Source organism: Macaca nemestrina, chromosome 10 (genome assembly GCF_043159975.1).
Source record: "Macaca nemestrina isolate mMacNem1 chromosome 10, mMacNem.hap1, whole genome shotgun sequence".
In the NCBI taxonomy this organism is placed as follows: Eukaryota; Metazoa; Chordata; class Mammalia; order Primates; family Cercopithecidae; genus Macaca; species Macaca nemestrina.
This window is the reverse complement of record NC_092134.1, coordinates 141,336,156-141,350,754: the sequence shown is the minus strand read 5'-3', so window position 1 is coordinate 141,350,754 and position 14,599 is coordinate 141,336,156. Positions and strand designations below refer to the sequence as shown.

The following is a 14,599-nucleotide window of genomic DNA, read 5'->3' as shown; positions in this document are numbered from 1 at the left end:
TGGGGACGCGTTTGCTGTGCAACTGATGAAGCTTCAGGGCCCCTGAGTCCACAGACTCCACCCTTTCCCGGAGAGGCCCTAGCAATGTGTTCCTGTGGCCAAACGTTTTTGTAGACTATGCAGAAGTGAGATAGTTTAACCATAACCAGTTGAGACGTCTGTCTCTTTCCATCCCAGCTTCTCTTCTGTCTGATGGGCCCCTAGTTGGATGATGTTTGGGTGGCTGAGGGCACTTGGGGGATCCAGTTAAGAGGAAAGTGAGCGGGGGAAACATCTAATCTGGGCTTAGAGGGATATGCTGATGTGGCTCACAACGACTCCTTTGTATAGAGAAGTCACCTCCAGCTGAGTGTAGGACGGGCTTCCAGGAACACTCGTCCCACAGGACATCCCACCAGCAGATGCAGCAAGAGAGGCTGGGCAGCAATGTGAGCACACCCCCCCCCCCCTCAGCCTGGCCATGTGTCGTGAGGAGGGCAAAATAACCGTCAGGAGCTCATCTGCAGAAAATCTGCAAAAAGCCACACAGGTAACATTGTTAGTGGAGGATCTGGTTCTCACCAAGGCCGGGCCAGAACAGAAGTTCTCTCCCGTTAGGAAAATAGTTGATATTGAGAGAATATAATTACACCGTACATTGCTTTGTGTTCTGATGAGAGTTACACAAATTAGAATTAATCAAAATTCTTGTGTTGTGAGCCCAAACCCGTAGTAGTACCACATGGGTCCTCTGGGGGTGAAGTCATAGATTTTATGCAGTCCCTGTCTCGGATTGTTTTCTTAGTGTAACTGGTGCACCACGTCTTCACAAAATCTGGTGGTTCCAGCAAAATGGTACACAAAATTGCCAGCAACGCAGAGAAATGCTTGCAGAAGCAAGTGTTCTGATGACAGAACTCCTGCACAGATTCATCAGTAAGTCTGTGTTGTAGTATCAGAGTCATCTGGTGGCACAGTTTTGTGGCTGAATACAATGTATTTTTTAAAGGCATCTGAATGATTCCTATGAATGTCTTAATTTCACATAAATTTTGTACATGTTTCGAGGATTACAAATCAAACACATTTAGCAAAAATAATACAGAGGTACATTGGGCAGTCAGTACATAAAAAGAACGTAACTTCTCTAGGTTTTGTGAATTTGGTGGCATTCACCAGCCTCTTAAAATTTGTAATTTGGAATTGATTTTTAAAACTAAATAAATATTCACCTTTTTTCAACTTTTTTATTGTGGCCAAATACACATAACATATAATGTGCCGTCTTAATCATTTTTTTAAGTGTATGATTTAGCGTAATTAAATACATTCATAATGTTGTTCCACCATCACCACTATCTATCTCTATAATTCTTTGATCTTGTAAAACTGAAACTCTGAACCCATTAAACACTAGCTCCCCTTCCCTTCTCCCCCAGCTGCTGGCGGCCGCCGCTCTGCTCTCTGTGTCTCTGATGTTGGCGGCTATAGGGACCTCACGGAAGTGGAATCATCACATAGTTGTCCTTCCATGACTGGCTTATGTCACTTAGCACAATGCCCGAAGGTTCAGCCACGGTGCAGCGTGTGTCAGAATTTCCTTCCTTTTTAAGGCTGATTAATATTCCATTGTGTGGATAGACCTCATTTTGTGCATCTATTCCTCTGTCAATGGACATCAGGGCGGTGTCCTCCTTTCGGCTACTGTGAACTATGCTGCTCTCAAGACGGGTGTGCAAATATCTCTTCGAGATCCTGCTTTCAATAATAAATATTCGCTTTTATATTTATGTTTGCACTTGTGATTTGCATTATTTTTCTTTTATGGATAACCACTCGCACATTATACAAGCTCCCACCCCTCAGAGCCTGCCCCCACCGGGTTTCAGCACCCTGTCTGGAAAGGCTTCACCTCCCGCTACTGTGTCAAGCGTAGGAGCGGCTTAGAAAGCTCTGTCCTTCACAGACACGCTGGTGGCCCGGGTCCTGAGCAGCCCCTTAGACATACTTAGGAAGCCTCCAAAACTAGGCCTCCTCGGCCCAAGGCCACCCCTGGCCTCCAGGCAGCAGACTCTGCCCACTTCCCCTTCAGGCTCTAGCGACGGTTTCCTTCCCTGAGTGGGGGCTGGAGGGGGTAACGGCTGGGCTGCATCCTGTGTCCCCTACACTCACACCTTTCCAGAGTCCTTTGGGAACCAACTTTTTCACCTGTTCCTGCGGGCCCCTGTCTAGGAGCCTCCCCACCCTGCCTCTCCTCGATTCTTTTTTTTTTTTTTTTTTGAGACGGAGTCTCACTGTGTCGCCCAGGCTGGAGTGCAGTGGCCGGATCTCAGCTCACTGCAAGCTCTGCCTCCCGGGTTTTTACGCCATTCTCCTGCCTCAGCCTCCCGAGTAGCCAGGACTACAGGCGCCCGCCACCTCGCCCGGCTAATTTTTTGTATTTTTTAGTAGAGACGGGGTTTCACCGTGTTAGCCAGGATGGTCTCGAACTCCTGACCTCATGATCCGCCCGTCTCAGCCTCCCAAAGTGCTGGGATTACAGGCTTGAGCCACCGCGCCCGGCCTCCTCATCGATTCTTAACGCAGCAACTGAAGGATCTTTTCAAATGTAAGTCAGACCCTGTGGCTCCTCTGCTCCGAAGCCCCCAGGGCTGCCCATCTCCCTTAGAGGAAAAGCCACAGTTCTGACCACAGCCACGAGGCCATACCTGGCTGGAGCTGGCTTGATTTTAAAAATCATTCCAAATTACAAATTTTAAGAAGCTGATGAACACCACGAAATTCACAGCCACAAGGCCTCTGGCTGCCACCCACTGGGGGCTCCTGCTGCTCCCTGGGTACCTCAGGCACGCTCCCCGTCGGTGTGGCTGACCTCTGAGTTTGCAGTCCATGCTGTGGCTCTGTCTGCCTGCTTCCCTCTGCGTGGCTGGCTCCCTCATTTCCATCAGTGCCTGGCATCGGGTTTCCTGCAGGAAGAGCTGGTACCCTTGGATCAGGCAGCTTGAGAAGAGTTTAACAGAGAGGTTATTTACAGAGGTGTGGATGGAGTCCTGCAGGGACACTGCAGTGACCAGGGCTGGAAATAGCGGGAGCCAGCCCCTAAACCTCGGGGAGGGGGACGGGGACAGGGACAGGAAAGCCACTGGACCCTGGAGAGAACAGGCTGTATGGGGAGGACTGTGGCCTCTGGCCAAGGGATGCGGCCAGCCACAGCAGTCCCATGGGAGGGCTAGGGCAGTGAACACCCACTCACCCTCTGCCTCCCCCCACTCTCCTGCTGGTGCCCCCACCTGGTGAACCCGCTCCCCCCCAGGACAGCCCCTCAGGGCAGGGAGAGCACTCAGAGGAGACAGCAGGGGATGTCTAGCTCAAGGTCTTCAATGCCACCTTTTATGAAGGTGTCCTTGAATGAGAGAGTGGCGGGCAGTGACGCACAACTCTGTGAATAGCCTGTCAAGCACTGAGCTGCAAACTTGAACATGGTGAATTTTACGGCATATGAATTACTTCTCTGTTAAAAAAACTTTTTTTTTTTTTTTTGAAAATCACCTTTTTAACGAGTGAAGCCTTTCCCGGCTACAAGATCCACCATCTTGACCCTACGCCTGACGTTCCCTGTCCTTCTTCACAGCATCTTTCTTCTCCTCAGTGGCTAGCATGGGACGTGCCATATACAGGCCTCCTCCTCTAGCACGCAGCCTCCATAAGGGGCAGGGCCTGCGGGCTGTTTGTCCCCGCTGTCTGCCCCGTCCCCCAGGACAAGGAAGTAAAAACATGATTGGAATGAAGGAGGGATTGAAACGGGGGTGATTCTGGGTGGAGATGAGGGCGCTTGGGCCGAGTCCTGCTTGTCTCCGCCTCTCTGGGGCCTTTGAACAGGAGCTCCAGGGCCCCCGGGTCAGTTTGGAAACCCCCATGTAGCCAGGCAAAGGCTTTCATTTCCCGTTCATTTTACAAATGTGTCTCGGATGGCTCATTTCATCTTCGGGTGACACAGAGCACATCACAAAGGCCTTCTGTGGTATCTGTACAGCACTATTCACTGCAGTGTGAGTCACAGCAGCAGAAGGTGGGAGTACCCCGGGTGTCCACCCTGCAGGGACATGGATCATGGATAAATCCAAGTGTCAACAAACAAACTAAACGTGGCATCGCACACGATGAACTATTAAAAGGAAGGCAATCCTGACACACGCTACAACATGGATGAACCTTGAGGACATTGTGGTGAGTGAAATAAGCCAGTCACAGAAAGACAAATACTATATGATTCCATTTGTACATGGTTCTCAGATTCACAGAGATGGAAAGCAGAACGGTGGGCACCCAGGGTTGCAGGAGGGAGCAGTGGGGAGTCAGTGTTTAATGGGTGCAGAGCTTCGGTTCTGCCAGGTGAAAAGGGTTCTGGAGATGGAGGGTGGTGGTGGTTTCAAAAGCGTGTGAATGTATTTAACACCACTGAACTCTACACTAAAACATGCTTACGATGGTGAATTTTGAGTTACGTGTATTTTACCACAATGTTTTAAAAGAAGTGAGAAAAAAGAGGTGTGTGTGGGGTTGCTGTAGAGCTGCCCTGGGAAAAACCAGGAGTCCAGAACCCCCCGAATTCCTCATCTCCCAGACACTGCTTCCCATTCTCCAAACATCCATGGCTCCAAAATGCCAGTCTGGCTGGATTGCAGAGCTTTGAAAGGGAGAGTGCGTTTCAGACTCCTAACGCCTTTCATCAGGCCCAGCCAATTTTTACTCAATGAGGGAGGAGGAAATAAGGTCATTAAACAAAATGCTCTTGCTTGAACATGTGCCTCCTGCAACTATGCACATGGACACACACATGCATATGGACACACGCACAAGGACACACATGTACACAGACACACACGCACACACACGGACACACACAGGGACACACATGTACATGGACACATGCACACACACAGACACACACGCACACGGACACACAAGCACACAGACGCACACGGACACACACATGCACGTGGACACACACATGCACACGGACATACACCCGGACACACACATGCACACGGACACACATGTACATGAACACACATGTACATGGACACACACACACACGGACACACACGGACACACATGTACATGGACACACGCACGCACACAGACACACGCACACGGACACACATGCACACAGATACATGCACACACACACACTGACACACATGTACACGGACACGCATGCACACAGACACATGCACATGGACACACAAGCACACAGACACGACATGGACACACACATGCACACGGACACGCACATGGACACACACACACGCACATGGACACACACATGGAACACACATGCACACGGACACACACACAGACACACGCACATGGACACACACACATGGAACACACACATGCACACGGACACACGCACACGGACACACACATGCACATGGACACACACGGACACACACATACACGGACACACACACCGGAACACACATACGTGTACACGGACACATGCACATGGACACACACACACAGACACACGCACACACACATGCACATGGACACACACGTACATGGACACATGCACCGGAACACACACGTGCACACGGACACATGCACATGGACACACACATGCACACACACGTCTCCCCACCCATCACTAAGAAATGCAGCTTGGATTTAGGTGGTAAACAAGGTCATCAGCCTAGCGTCAACCCAGATTTGCTGGTGCAGTCTCCTGCCCGCGGGACGTCAAGCCTCCAACTTGTACCTTCTGCCTGGAGAGTCTGAGGCGCATCAAAGCCCGGGAGCAGAGGGCAGCGGGCTAATTAGAGGCTGGCCAGGCAGGCAGCCGCTGCGAGGCTGTGCGAAGAGGCAGTCTGCCAAAGAGCGGATCCCTGGGGACCTGCCGTGTCTATAAATACCCTGAAGGTAACTTGTTAGAGGTTGTGTGTGGGGGGGGGGGGGAAGGGGGGAGAGAGAGAGAGAATGGGGAGGTAAAGACTGAAGCAGAAGAAACTCAGAGGGCCCCGTGGGGATTTACAAGCTGGGGGAGGACTTGGTGGTGAAAGGAGCTGGTCAGTTTCCACAGCTTCACAGCCCAGGAGGAGTGCAGAGAGGCCTCAAGAGGAAATTCAAGCATCAAAGAACAGGGTTTGAGAGGGAAGACCAGAGGAAGTGCTGAGAGGCACCAGCAATTTACTCATTTAACCGACAAGTGAGGGCTAGCTGCGAGCCCAGAGGGTGTGCTCCAGGTTCTGACCCGTGATGGGCGGGCCCCAGGACTGTCCCTTCCTACCCTGTTATCCACGGCATCTCGTTTTTCTTATCTGTAAAATGGGGATAGTACTCCCTGTGTCAGGCATAAATGTACTCAGCTGAAAGTAACAGAAAACCCAGATGACAAACAGGGATTTGTGAAAACAAGAAGTTTGGAGCGGGCAGTTCCAGTAGCAGCCCCTCTTGGCTCAGCTGCTCCGTGATGTCTGCAGAGACCCAGGCCCTCCTTCTTTCTGCCTTCCCCCCTCTGCCTGCTGGCTTTCATCCTCACGTGGCTCACCTCACTGTCACAAGATGGCTGCTGCCATTCAACATCACGTCCAGGTTTATAGTAGGGGGCAGGAGAAGGGCCATGCCTCTGACTAATTGGCCAAAAGTGGACAACGGGGTCGCCCTGAGCGGCAAGGGAGGCTGGAAAGATGGAAACAGGATTACCCTAACTTGTCTAACAAAACATGATCTGTTGCCTGGCGCTGGGTGTTATCAGGAAGAACAGAAGGGTATGATGTGGGCAACTACATACCCTTTGCTACATACTCCTGGGAGTAGCAAACAAAATGAGGCAGGTCTCAGCTCTCAGCACAGGGCCTGGCACTCAGAGACACTCTCCATTATCATGTACATGTGAGTTTTCTTCCTGTGTAACGACTGATGGGCAAACCTCTACTCCCAAGACACTTCCAGGGGAGCTAGCAAAGGGTGCACCCCCTCTTCTTCAGAGCAGAAGACCAAGGTGTGCGCAAAGGGGCAGAGATTGAGCAGGGACTCAGCTGTGGGGCCCAGGGGCCCATTTGCTCTGGGAGCCCTTCATGGCCTTTCTGGTTGGGTGCAGTGGAACAGGCCTCAGCCACCCATGAGTCAGAAGACCTGGTTTTTAGTGCGCACCCTGAAACTGCTCTCCTGTGCAACCTTGGCCTTTTCCCTCTTAATTTTGTCATCTACATACAAGAGAGTTGGGTGAGAGGATCATCGGAGACAGTGCATGTGAGCTCGTGATGTTCTACACAAATGCGAGACGTTTGAGCTCACGAGGGAGAAGCAAGGCAAGCTTAGGGACCATAGTGAGCTTAGTGACTGCGGGCGGCGGGCAGTGAGCACACACATGAACATACACACACACACATGCACGCATGTAACGCACCACACAGTACCAACCGAGCACGTGTGCAGCACATGCGGAAGAATGCACATCCAACACACATTAATACACAGGTTAGCTGTCTGCCAAGATGGACCCTGGTAACCCACGGTATAAAAGCCTTGCCAAAGGAGAGGGGACATGGGAGATGGAGGATGAGGCTGGGCTGAGGTCAGCCGGCCCCCAGCAAGATGGTCTTGGCTATTCCCGTCACGTGAGGCCAGAAGGCAGTTTCCAGGGTGCTCACTGGGGTGTGTGGACAAGGTGTTGACCATGTTGTTCCTCTTTGGAAACCCCCTCACTGCCCTTTGCAGTGACTCTATCCAGTAGGGCCATGTTGCTAGAAAGTCTGGTCTCCAGGTCCTCTCCATCTGCAGCTTTTCCATCCCTTTCAGGGCAGGCAAGAGGCTGTGACTACACAGTCAGCTGAGGCTGAGAAGGACAAGGGGAAGCAGGGGGGCCCAGTAGCCACGCCGGCCAGAGCCCTGGCTGCCCAGCAGTCAGGAGGGAGGAGGATGGAATCCTGGGGGAGTCGCTTTGAAATCAGAAGTCCTCACAGCCTCCCTTTCAGCTCCCTACTTCACTTAGACTTTCACCTCTGCAGCCGTGCCAGGTCAGAGCCCTGAGGAGGTGGGCAGCCAGCACGTGTAGTGTTATACCAGGAGGGTGAGTGTGAGAACCTGGCCGGGCAGCCACCACTGCAGTGGAAATCAGTCCCTAAGCCCTGCCGTTCGAAACACGGGGGCCCACGCCAGCTCATCTGAGGTGCTGGAAACGTGCCGAGATGGAACCATGCACAGCTCAGAGCACTGGGCCAAGCCCAGAGGCCACAGCAGCCTGGAGGAGGCAGCTCACAGCAGTGAGAGTGGGGAGTGGGGCTAGCCCGACAGGAAGCCGAATGCTTCCTCGGAGAACCAGGCCGGCTTCCAGGAAGGATGTCTGGTCCAGGCTGACAGCTTGCTGGGAATTTGCTCTTCCGAGCTCCCCAAGGACTGCATTCCGGAAAGGCCAGAGAGGGCCTTGGTCAAGGGTCTATTGAGGGTCACACCAGGGTTGGCATTACCCAGGGCCAACAAATGAAGACCAGCCAGGAGCCAGGACTGCTGTCCAGGTTCTCCTTCAAGCAATCCGCGGAGAAAACGTTGCCCTACAAACTGCGACGATGGGATTAAAATGAATCCCATTGGTGTTAGGAAGAGTTCTTCTACTTCCTTCTGATGGGGGAAATGTACAGAAATGGTGCAAATGTTTGGTGGTAGAGAAATGGAATTAGGGGTGTGACCGTTTCGTGACTGTGACTGGCCTCTGGTGAACTCATGTTCCCTTGGCCCGCCGCCCTCAGGGTCAGCCCCATGGCTCGCCATAGTTGGGCTGATGTTCCCGTGCTGAAAGCCCTGGGCACGCCTCAGAGGATAGAGGAGGACTCCGGACCCTCGTTCCCGCTCTGGGAACAGTCCCGGAGGAAGTGGCAGAGGCGAGTGGGAGCCATCAAATGCTCATGCTCAGTGGGGCTTCTGGAATTGTCGGAGCTCAGCCCTCAACTTTCCAGAAACATAACTGAGACCAGGAGAGAAGGGCCCTCCTCAGTGCCACGCCCCATTCACAAAAGAGCCAGGACCACTGAGCCCAGGCTGCCTGCACTCACCGCACTGCCTGTGCCAGGCTTCGTGGGATGGGCCTCTCTCTGTGTCAGGTACAGCAGGGGCGATACAGAGGCGAGGGGATGGGATCCTTGCGCTCAGAGATACACCAGGGATGCAATCAATGTGAAGACCGTAATAGTCAAGGACAAATGTGAGACAGGCTCTTGGATCGTTACGGAACACACTGGCAGACAATTCTGAAGAGGTTGACACAACGGGAGTAGCATTTGAGTTTGAAAGAAGAATTAGTCCTGATTAAGCTAATCAAGGAGGGTTGTAGTGGCTAAGGGCTTGTTTAGGCCCTGCCATTGATTAACGGCGTGATCTCGGGCAAGTTACCAAACTTCCAACTCAATTTCCCCCTCGATAGAACGCGGGGCAGTGATACCTGCCCTGCAGATGTCGGGGGAGGTGACATGGTGTGTGTAACATTCCTCCACATTGCCCAGCAAATGGCGAGATCTCTATAAACCCTGTGGTCATCGTGGCTCTCCTTGTCATTGTCATCCTCCTCATGACCATGGCCACCGTTCATGGGGGGCGCCGGGTCACACCGGGAAGGCTGTCTGCAGCAGTCTCCCTAGGATGGGGGCACTAACACCTGTGCAGCCCTTCCTCTGCCTGAGTCCCACCTGTTCTGGACAAAATTAGGTGTGTAGGTGAGGAAGCAGACGGGCAGTTACTGGTGCCGATGAATCCCCGAAGCGTTTTGGAGAATCACAGCTACAACTAAATTCAGCTGGAGGTTTGTCCTCTCAGTCTGAGCCATGTGCTCATTTCAGAGTGTGGGGAAGGAGGGGGAAGGGGGAAGGAGGAAGAGGAAAAGGTCGAGGAGGAAAAAGAGGATAGGAGAAGGAGGAGGAAGAGAGGGAGGAGGAGGAAGGGGGAGGAGGAGGAGGAAGGGGAGGAGGAGGAGAAGGAAGAGGGGAAGGAGGAGGAGGAGGAGAAGAGGGGGAGGAGGAAGAGGAAAAGAGGAGGAGGAAGAGGGGAGGAAGAGGGGGAAGAAGAGGGGAAAGAGGAAGAGGGGAAGAGGGGGAGAAGGAGGAAGAGGAGGAGGAGGAGGAAGGGGAGGAGGAAGAGGAGGAGGAGGAAGAGGGGGAAGGAGGAGGAAGAGGGAGAGGAAGAGGGGGAGGAGGAAAAGGAGGAGGAAGGGGGGAGAGGAGGAAGTGATGGAGGAGGAAGAGGAGGAGGAAGAGGAGGAGGAAGAGGGGAAAGAGGAAGAAGAGGGGGAGGAGGAGGAAGAGGAGGAGGAGGAGGAAGAGGGGGAGGAGGAGGAGGAAGAGGGGGAGGAGGAGGAAGAGGAGGAGGAAGAGGAGAGGAGGAGAAAGGGAGGAAGAAGAGGAGGAGGAAGAGGAGGAGGAGAAAGGGAGGAAGAAGAGGAGGAGGAAGAGGGGGAAGAAGAGGGGAGAAGGAAAAGGAGGAGGAAGAGGGGGAGGAGGAGGAGGAAGAGGAGCAGGAGGAGGAAGAGGGGGAGGAGGAAGAGGGGGAAGAAGAGGGAAAGGAGGACGAGGAGGGGGAAGGCGGGGGGAGGAGCAGAAGGAGGAGGAGACGACCAGATGGGCATGGGTTTGGTTCCGTCTGCTCAGGCTCACTTGTCTGTGCCCACTGGCCTGGGTCCCTCAGGTCTCCATCCTTCTGTTTCACAGCCTCAGTTCCTCTCTTGGTGGGGCCTCCATGAATCTTTCCTTCTCTGCCTGTCTGCCTGGCCTTCGGCTTCTCCTTTTCTCTTGCTCCTCAATGCCTCCCCGCCCTTCTCTCCCACAGTGCCCAGCAAGCCTTTGCTACCTACCCACTGTACACCTGGCCCTGTGCCTGGCCCCAGGGTCCAGAACCCCTTAGCGTGATGGTGATTTCTTGCCCTGGAGGAGCTCACAGGCTGCTGAGAAGACAGACACAAAGGAAAATACCGAGAGGCCAGAGGCCAGAGAGCTCGCTCTGCCTGGATCTCATGCCCTTGTGAGGGTGATTTCTGCCTGGAGGAAACCCCATGTGTCTGAACACCTGCTGCTCCACTGGGCCCTCAGAGTGGAGCATAGACCCTGCCTCGCCCCCGCCTCCGGGAGCTCAGAGTCATCAGAAGAGTGCCCAGCAGGGTGCGGCGGGTACCACTTAGTGCTTCCGGCTGCAAGGAGCAGGAAACCCCTACTTGGGGACTGAAATAATAACGGTGTGACAGCTCACACGAGGCCAGAGGCAGGTGGCTCCAGGGCTGGCGAGTGCAGCAGGTCCGAGATGTCACCCAGGACGCCGTTCCTTCCGTGTTTCCTCTTGCTGCCCTCAGCATTTCAGGTTGTCCCCCAGCCAGCTCCCCTCATGGCCACAGGATGGCTGCCGCTGCTCCCTTGCTGGTTCCCAGGGCTTGTTCCAGACCTTCTGGATCCAAAGCCCTGAGGTGCAGAGCCCCCGTCTCCCTGGGTGCCCCCAAGGTCCTGGCCGATGTTTGGGAGCCAGTCCCCCGACCTTCCTGCGTGGATATAGGAACGCTCAGCCTTGCGCCGGGGGCACGTCAGAGGAACAGTGAGGGCAGCACGTCCTGGCGTTACCTTCCTGCGTGGATACAGGAACGCTCAGCCTTGCACCGGGGGCACGTCATAGGAGCAGTGAGGGCAGCACGTCCTGGAGTTAGCAGAGACTGCAGACTGGGCTTCCACACAGAACATTTGCCTGTGACCAAATTTGAGGACAAAGGTTTCTTTCTTTTGAAGTCATGGGTTTCCTGGTTGGAGCCTCGTCGGACCCCAGCAGTGCAGTACAGGGGAGTGAATGAGCAGGAAGAGGACCAGCATCTTGTGGGGGCAGGGCCACGACAGGGGCCTGTGTGTCCATCCCTGCAGAGCTGGTGGCAGAGCGGCGGATGCCGTGGTGGAGCATTTCGTGGAGTACTGGCAGGTGACACGTGCACGTGGCAGTGAGGACGACATGTAAACATGGCATTTAGTGGGGGGAAAGCCAGAACGGGATTCATAACACAGAACCACAGAAATTAAAATTAGATAAGCTGGGCGCGGTGGCGGGCACCTGTGGTCCCAGCTACTCAGGAGGCTGAGGCAGGTGGATCGCTTGAACCCAGGAGGTCGAGGCTGCAGTGAGCTATGGTACAGCCACTGCACTATAGCCTGGGTGACAGTGAGATCCTGTCCTAAAAAAAAAATAGGTCCACAGAGTTTCATACAACTGAATACTACACAGTGATTAAAAATGGACATAACGAGGATTGAAAGAATCCGATAAAAGATGGTGAAGACACTGCTTTGTGTCACTCCATTTATGTGAAATTCCAGAAAGAAACCTGTGATGACAGGAATCGGCATAGTGACATCCCAGAAGGTCAGTTTGGCTAAGCAGGGTACACGCAAGACCTTCTGGAGCGTCGGCAATGTTCTCGATTGTCGTCTGGATGTGGGTTAACACACGTACGCAGACACACGCAGACGGCTGTTTGGAAACCTCGCTGAGGTGTGCACTGAGGTCTCTGCGGACTTTTCCGTGTGCATCTTACACCTCTATAGAATTCATATAAAGCCACGCGCACAAAACAATATACATTTTGTAAAAACACAAACAAAAAATAACACGTTGGACAGGATACAATGGCTGAGGGGTTGTGGGGAATGGGAGTGGGGCACGGACGTCAACGGGAGGAAATGAACTTTTAAAGAATCCTTGTCCAAACCAGTGATGAAGGTTTATATAAACTAAGGAGCATGATTACCTCGATTGCTTGTGTGCCCGAGGGTGGGGGCAGGAGAGAAAAGAAAGAGCAACAGCAGCAGAATAGCAGAGGCAACAAGTTTAGGGCTTCAGAGGCTTGGACCAGACGCACGTGGGGAGCGGTGGGGTCTCTGCGGGCAGCCTGGCACCACAGCTTCCTAGACCCACTGCCAAGGGCAGGCCGCCCTGGTCTGCTCAACGTCAAGAACATAATCCAAGACAGTGACAAAAGAAAGCAGGGCAGAGTTCCTGGCAGTGGTTACCCAGGGCTGGAGCTTCCCAGTCCTGGCGGGGAGCTGGCAGTGAAGCCAGACTGAGCGTGCATCGTGCGTCTCTCTCCACAGCAGGGGAGATGGTGTGAGCTGGAGCGTGCACAACATTCAGGGGTGAAATTTTTAGTGAGCAGAAATGGAGAGAAGGGGTGTGGGCTGAGGGTCATGTGAGGTGAAGTGAAGAGGTTCGTTCTGCCTCTCCCCGGCTGCAGAGGGAGCATCCACTGGGCACTGCTGCGGGGGCCAAACCACAGGGGACGAGGCTCAGCGATGCTTGGAATGGGATTGGCAGAGGTTTGTTCCGCACGATAACAGGAGACTGTTGGAAATGGGCTGGGGCGTGTGTGTGCAAATGTGTGTACATGTCTGCCTATGATGTGGATATGTGGAGGTGTATGTGTGTTAATGTATGTGTGCATGTATGTTGTGCAGGCATGTGTGCGAGTGAACTATGTGGGCATGTGTGAATGTGCTCATCTACTGCATGTATGTTTGTGTGTGCATATGTGTACATGTGAATGTGTGTGCATGTGTTTGTGTGTATGATGTGTATGTGTGAGGTGTATGTGCATGTGTATTTCATGTTTGTGCATATGTATGTATATGTATGTGTGCGTGTGTGAATGTATATGTGCGTGTTTGTGTGTGTGATGTGTATATATGTGAGGTGTATGTGTGTGTATTGCATGTTTGTGCATGCATATGTATATATGTGTGTGTGTGAATGTATGTGTGTGCATTTATGGTGTATGTGTGTGCATTTATGGTGTGTGTGATGTGTATGTATATGTGAGGTGTATGTGTGTTTATTGCATGTTTGTGTGTGCACATGTATGCATATGTATGTGTGCATGTGAATGTGTGTGCGTGTTTATGGTGTGATGTGTATGTCTATGTGAGGTGTATGTGCGTGTGTATTGCATGTTTGTGTGCACATGTATGCATATGTGTGCATGTGTGAATGTGTGTGCGTGTTTATGGTGTGTGTGATGTGTATGTATATGTGCGGTGTATGTGTGTGTGTATTGCATGTGCATGTGTACGTGTGTATACGTATGTGTGCAGGTGTGCGTACCTGTGTTCTGAAGAGACTGAGAAAGAATAAACAGGAGAGGCTCCCCGCAGGGGTGACTGGTCCTTTAAAGAACCCCCCAAACTCTCCTTTCCTTTGCCTCCTGGGCTCGCTGTGCAGCCTCCTTAATGAATGCCTGTAGAATGCATTCAGAGGCTGGAAGGAGAAGCAGCAGCTTTATAAACAAACACACACTTCTAAAGGTTGACTAATCCCTGAGTCCCTGAGGGAGAGGAGAGAGCTGTGCTGTGTTGGAGGAAGGGGCACCTTGAGGGAAGGAGGCAGCTGCGGGGGTTCACTGAGGTTTTGGTCCCGGCCCCCATTAGCAAGTTGCTTCTCCAGGGGCAGGCCCCGGCTCCTTTCTGGGCTTGTCTCCAGCAGCCAAAAGAAAGGCTTGGATTATGGCCTCACAAGATCCTTTCTCTTGCTCCCATTTTATACAGTGCCTGTTGTGGCCAAGGTCACGGCGTTGCCCCGGCTGAGCACAAAAGGGCACTCAAGAGAGGCAGGCAGG

General features: G+C 52.9%; 1 protein-coding gene and 1 pseudogene across 3 annotated transcripts in view; both read right to left on the bottom strand.

Moving 5' to 3' along the window:
* Positions 1-1,252: 1,252 nt before the first annotated feature.
* Positions 1,253-14,599, bottom strand: part of LOC105484116 (decapping mRNA 1B) — an 84,279-nt gene continuing 70,932 nt past the window's right edge. The window contains exons 8-9 of one of the 3 annotated variants that reach the window (XM_071070646.1): positions 2,852-2,979; positions 1,253-1,734 (exon numbers count right to left, since the gene is read on the bottom strand). In XM_071070646.1, coding sequence (XP_070926747.1) covers positions 1,476-1,734; positions 2,852-2,979 — 387 coding nt within the window. In that variant the 3' untranslated portion in view covers positions 1,253-1,475. The remainder of the gene's footprint in view (positions 1,735-2,851; positions 2,980-14,599) is intronic. The other 2 variants (XM_071070645.1, XM_071070644.1) reach the window with 2 other exon arrangements.
* On the bottom strand, positions 9,804-13,066 carry LOC105484243 (uncharacterized; annotated as a pseudogene).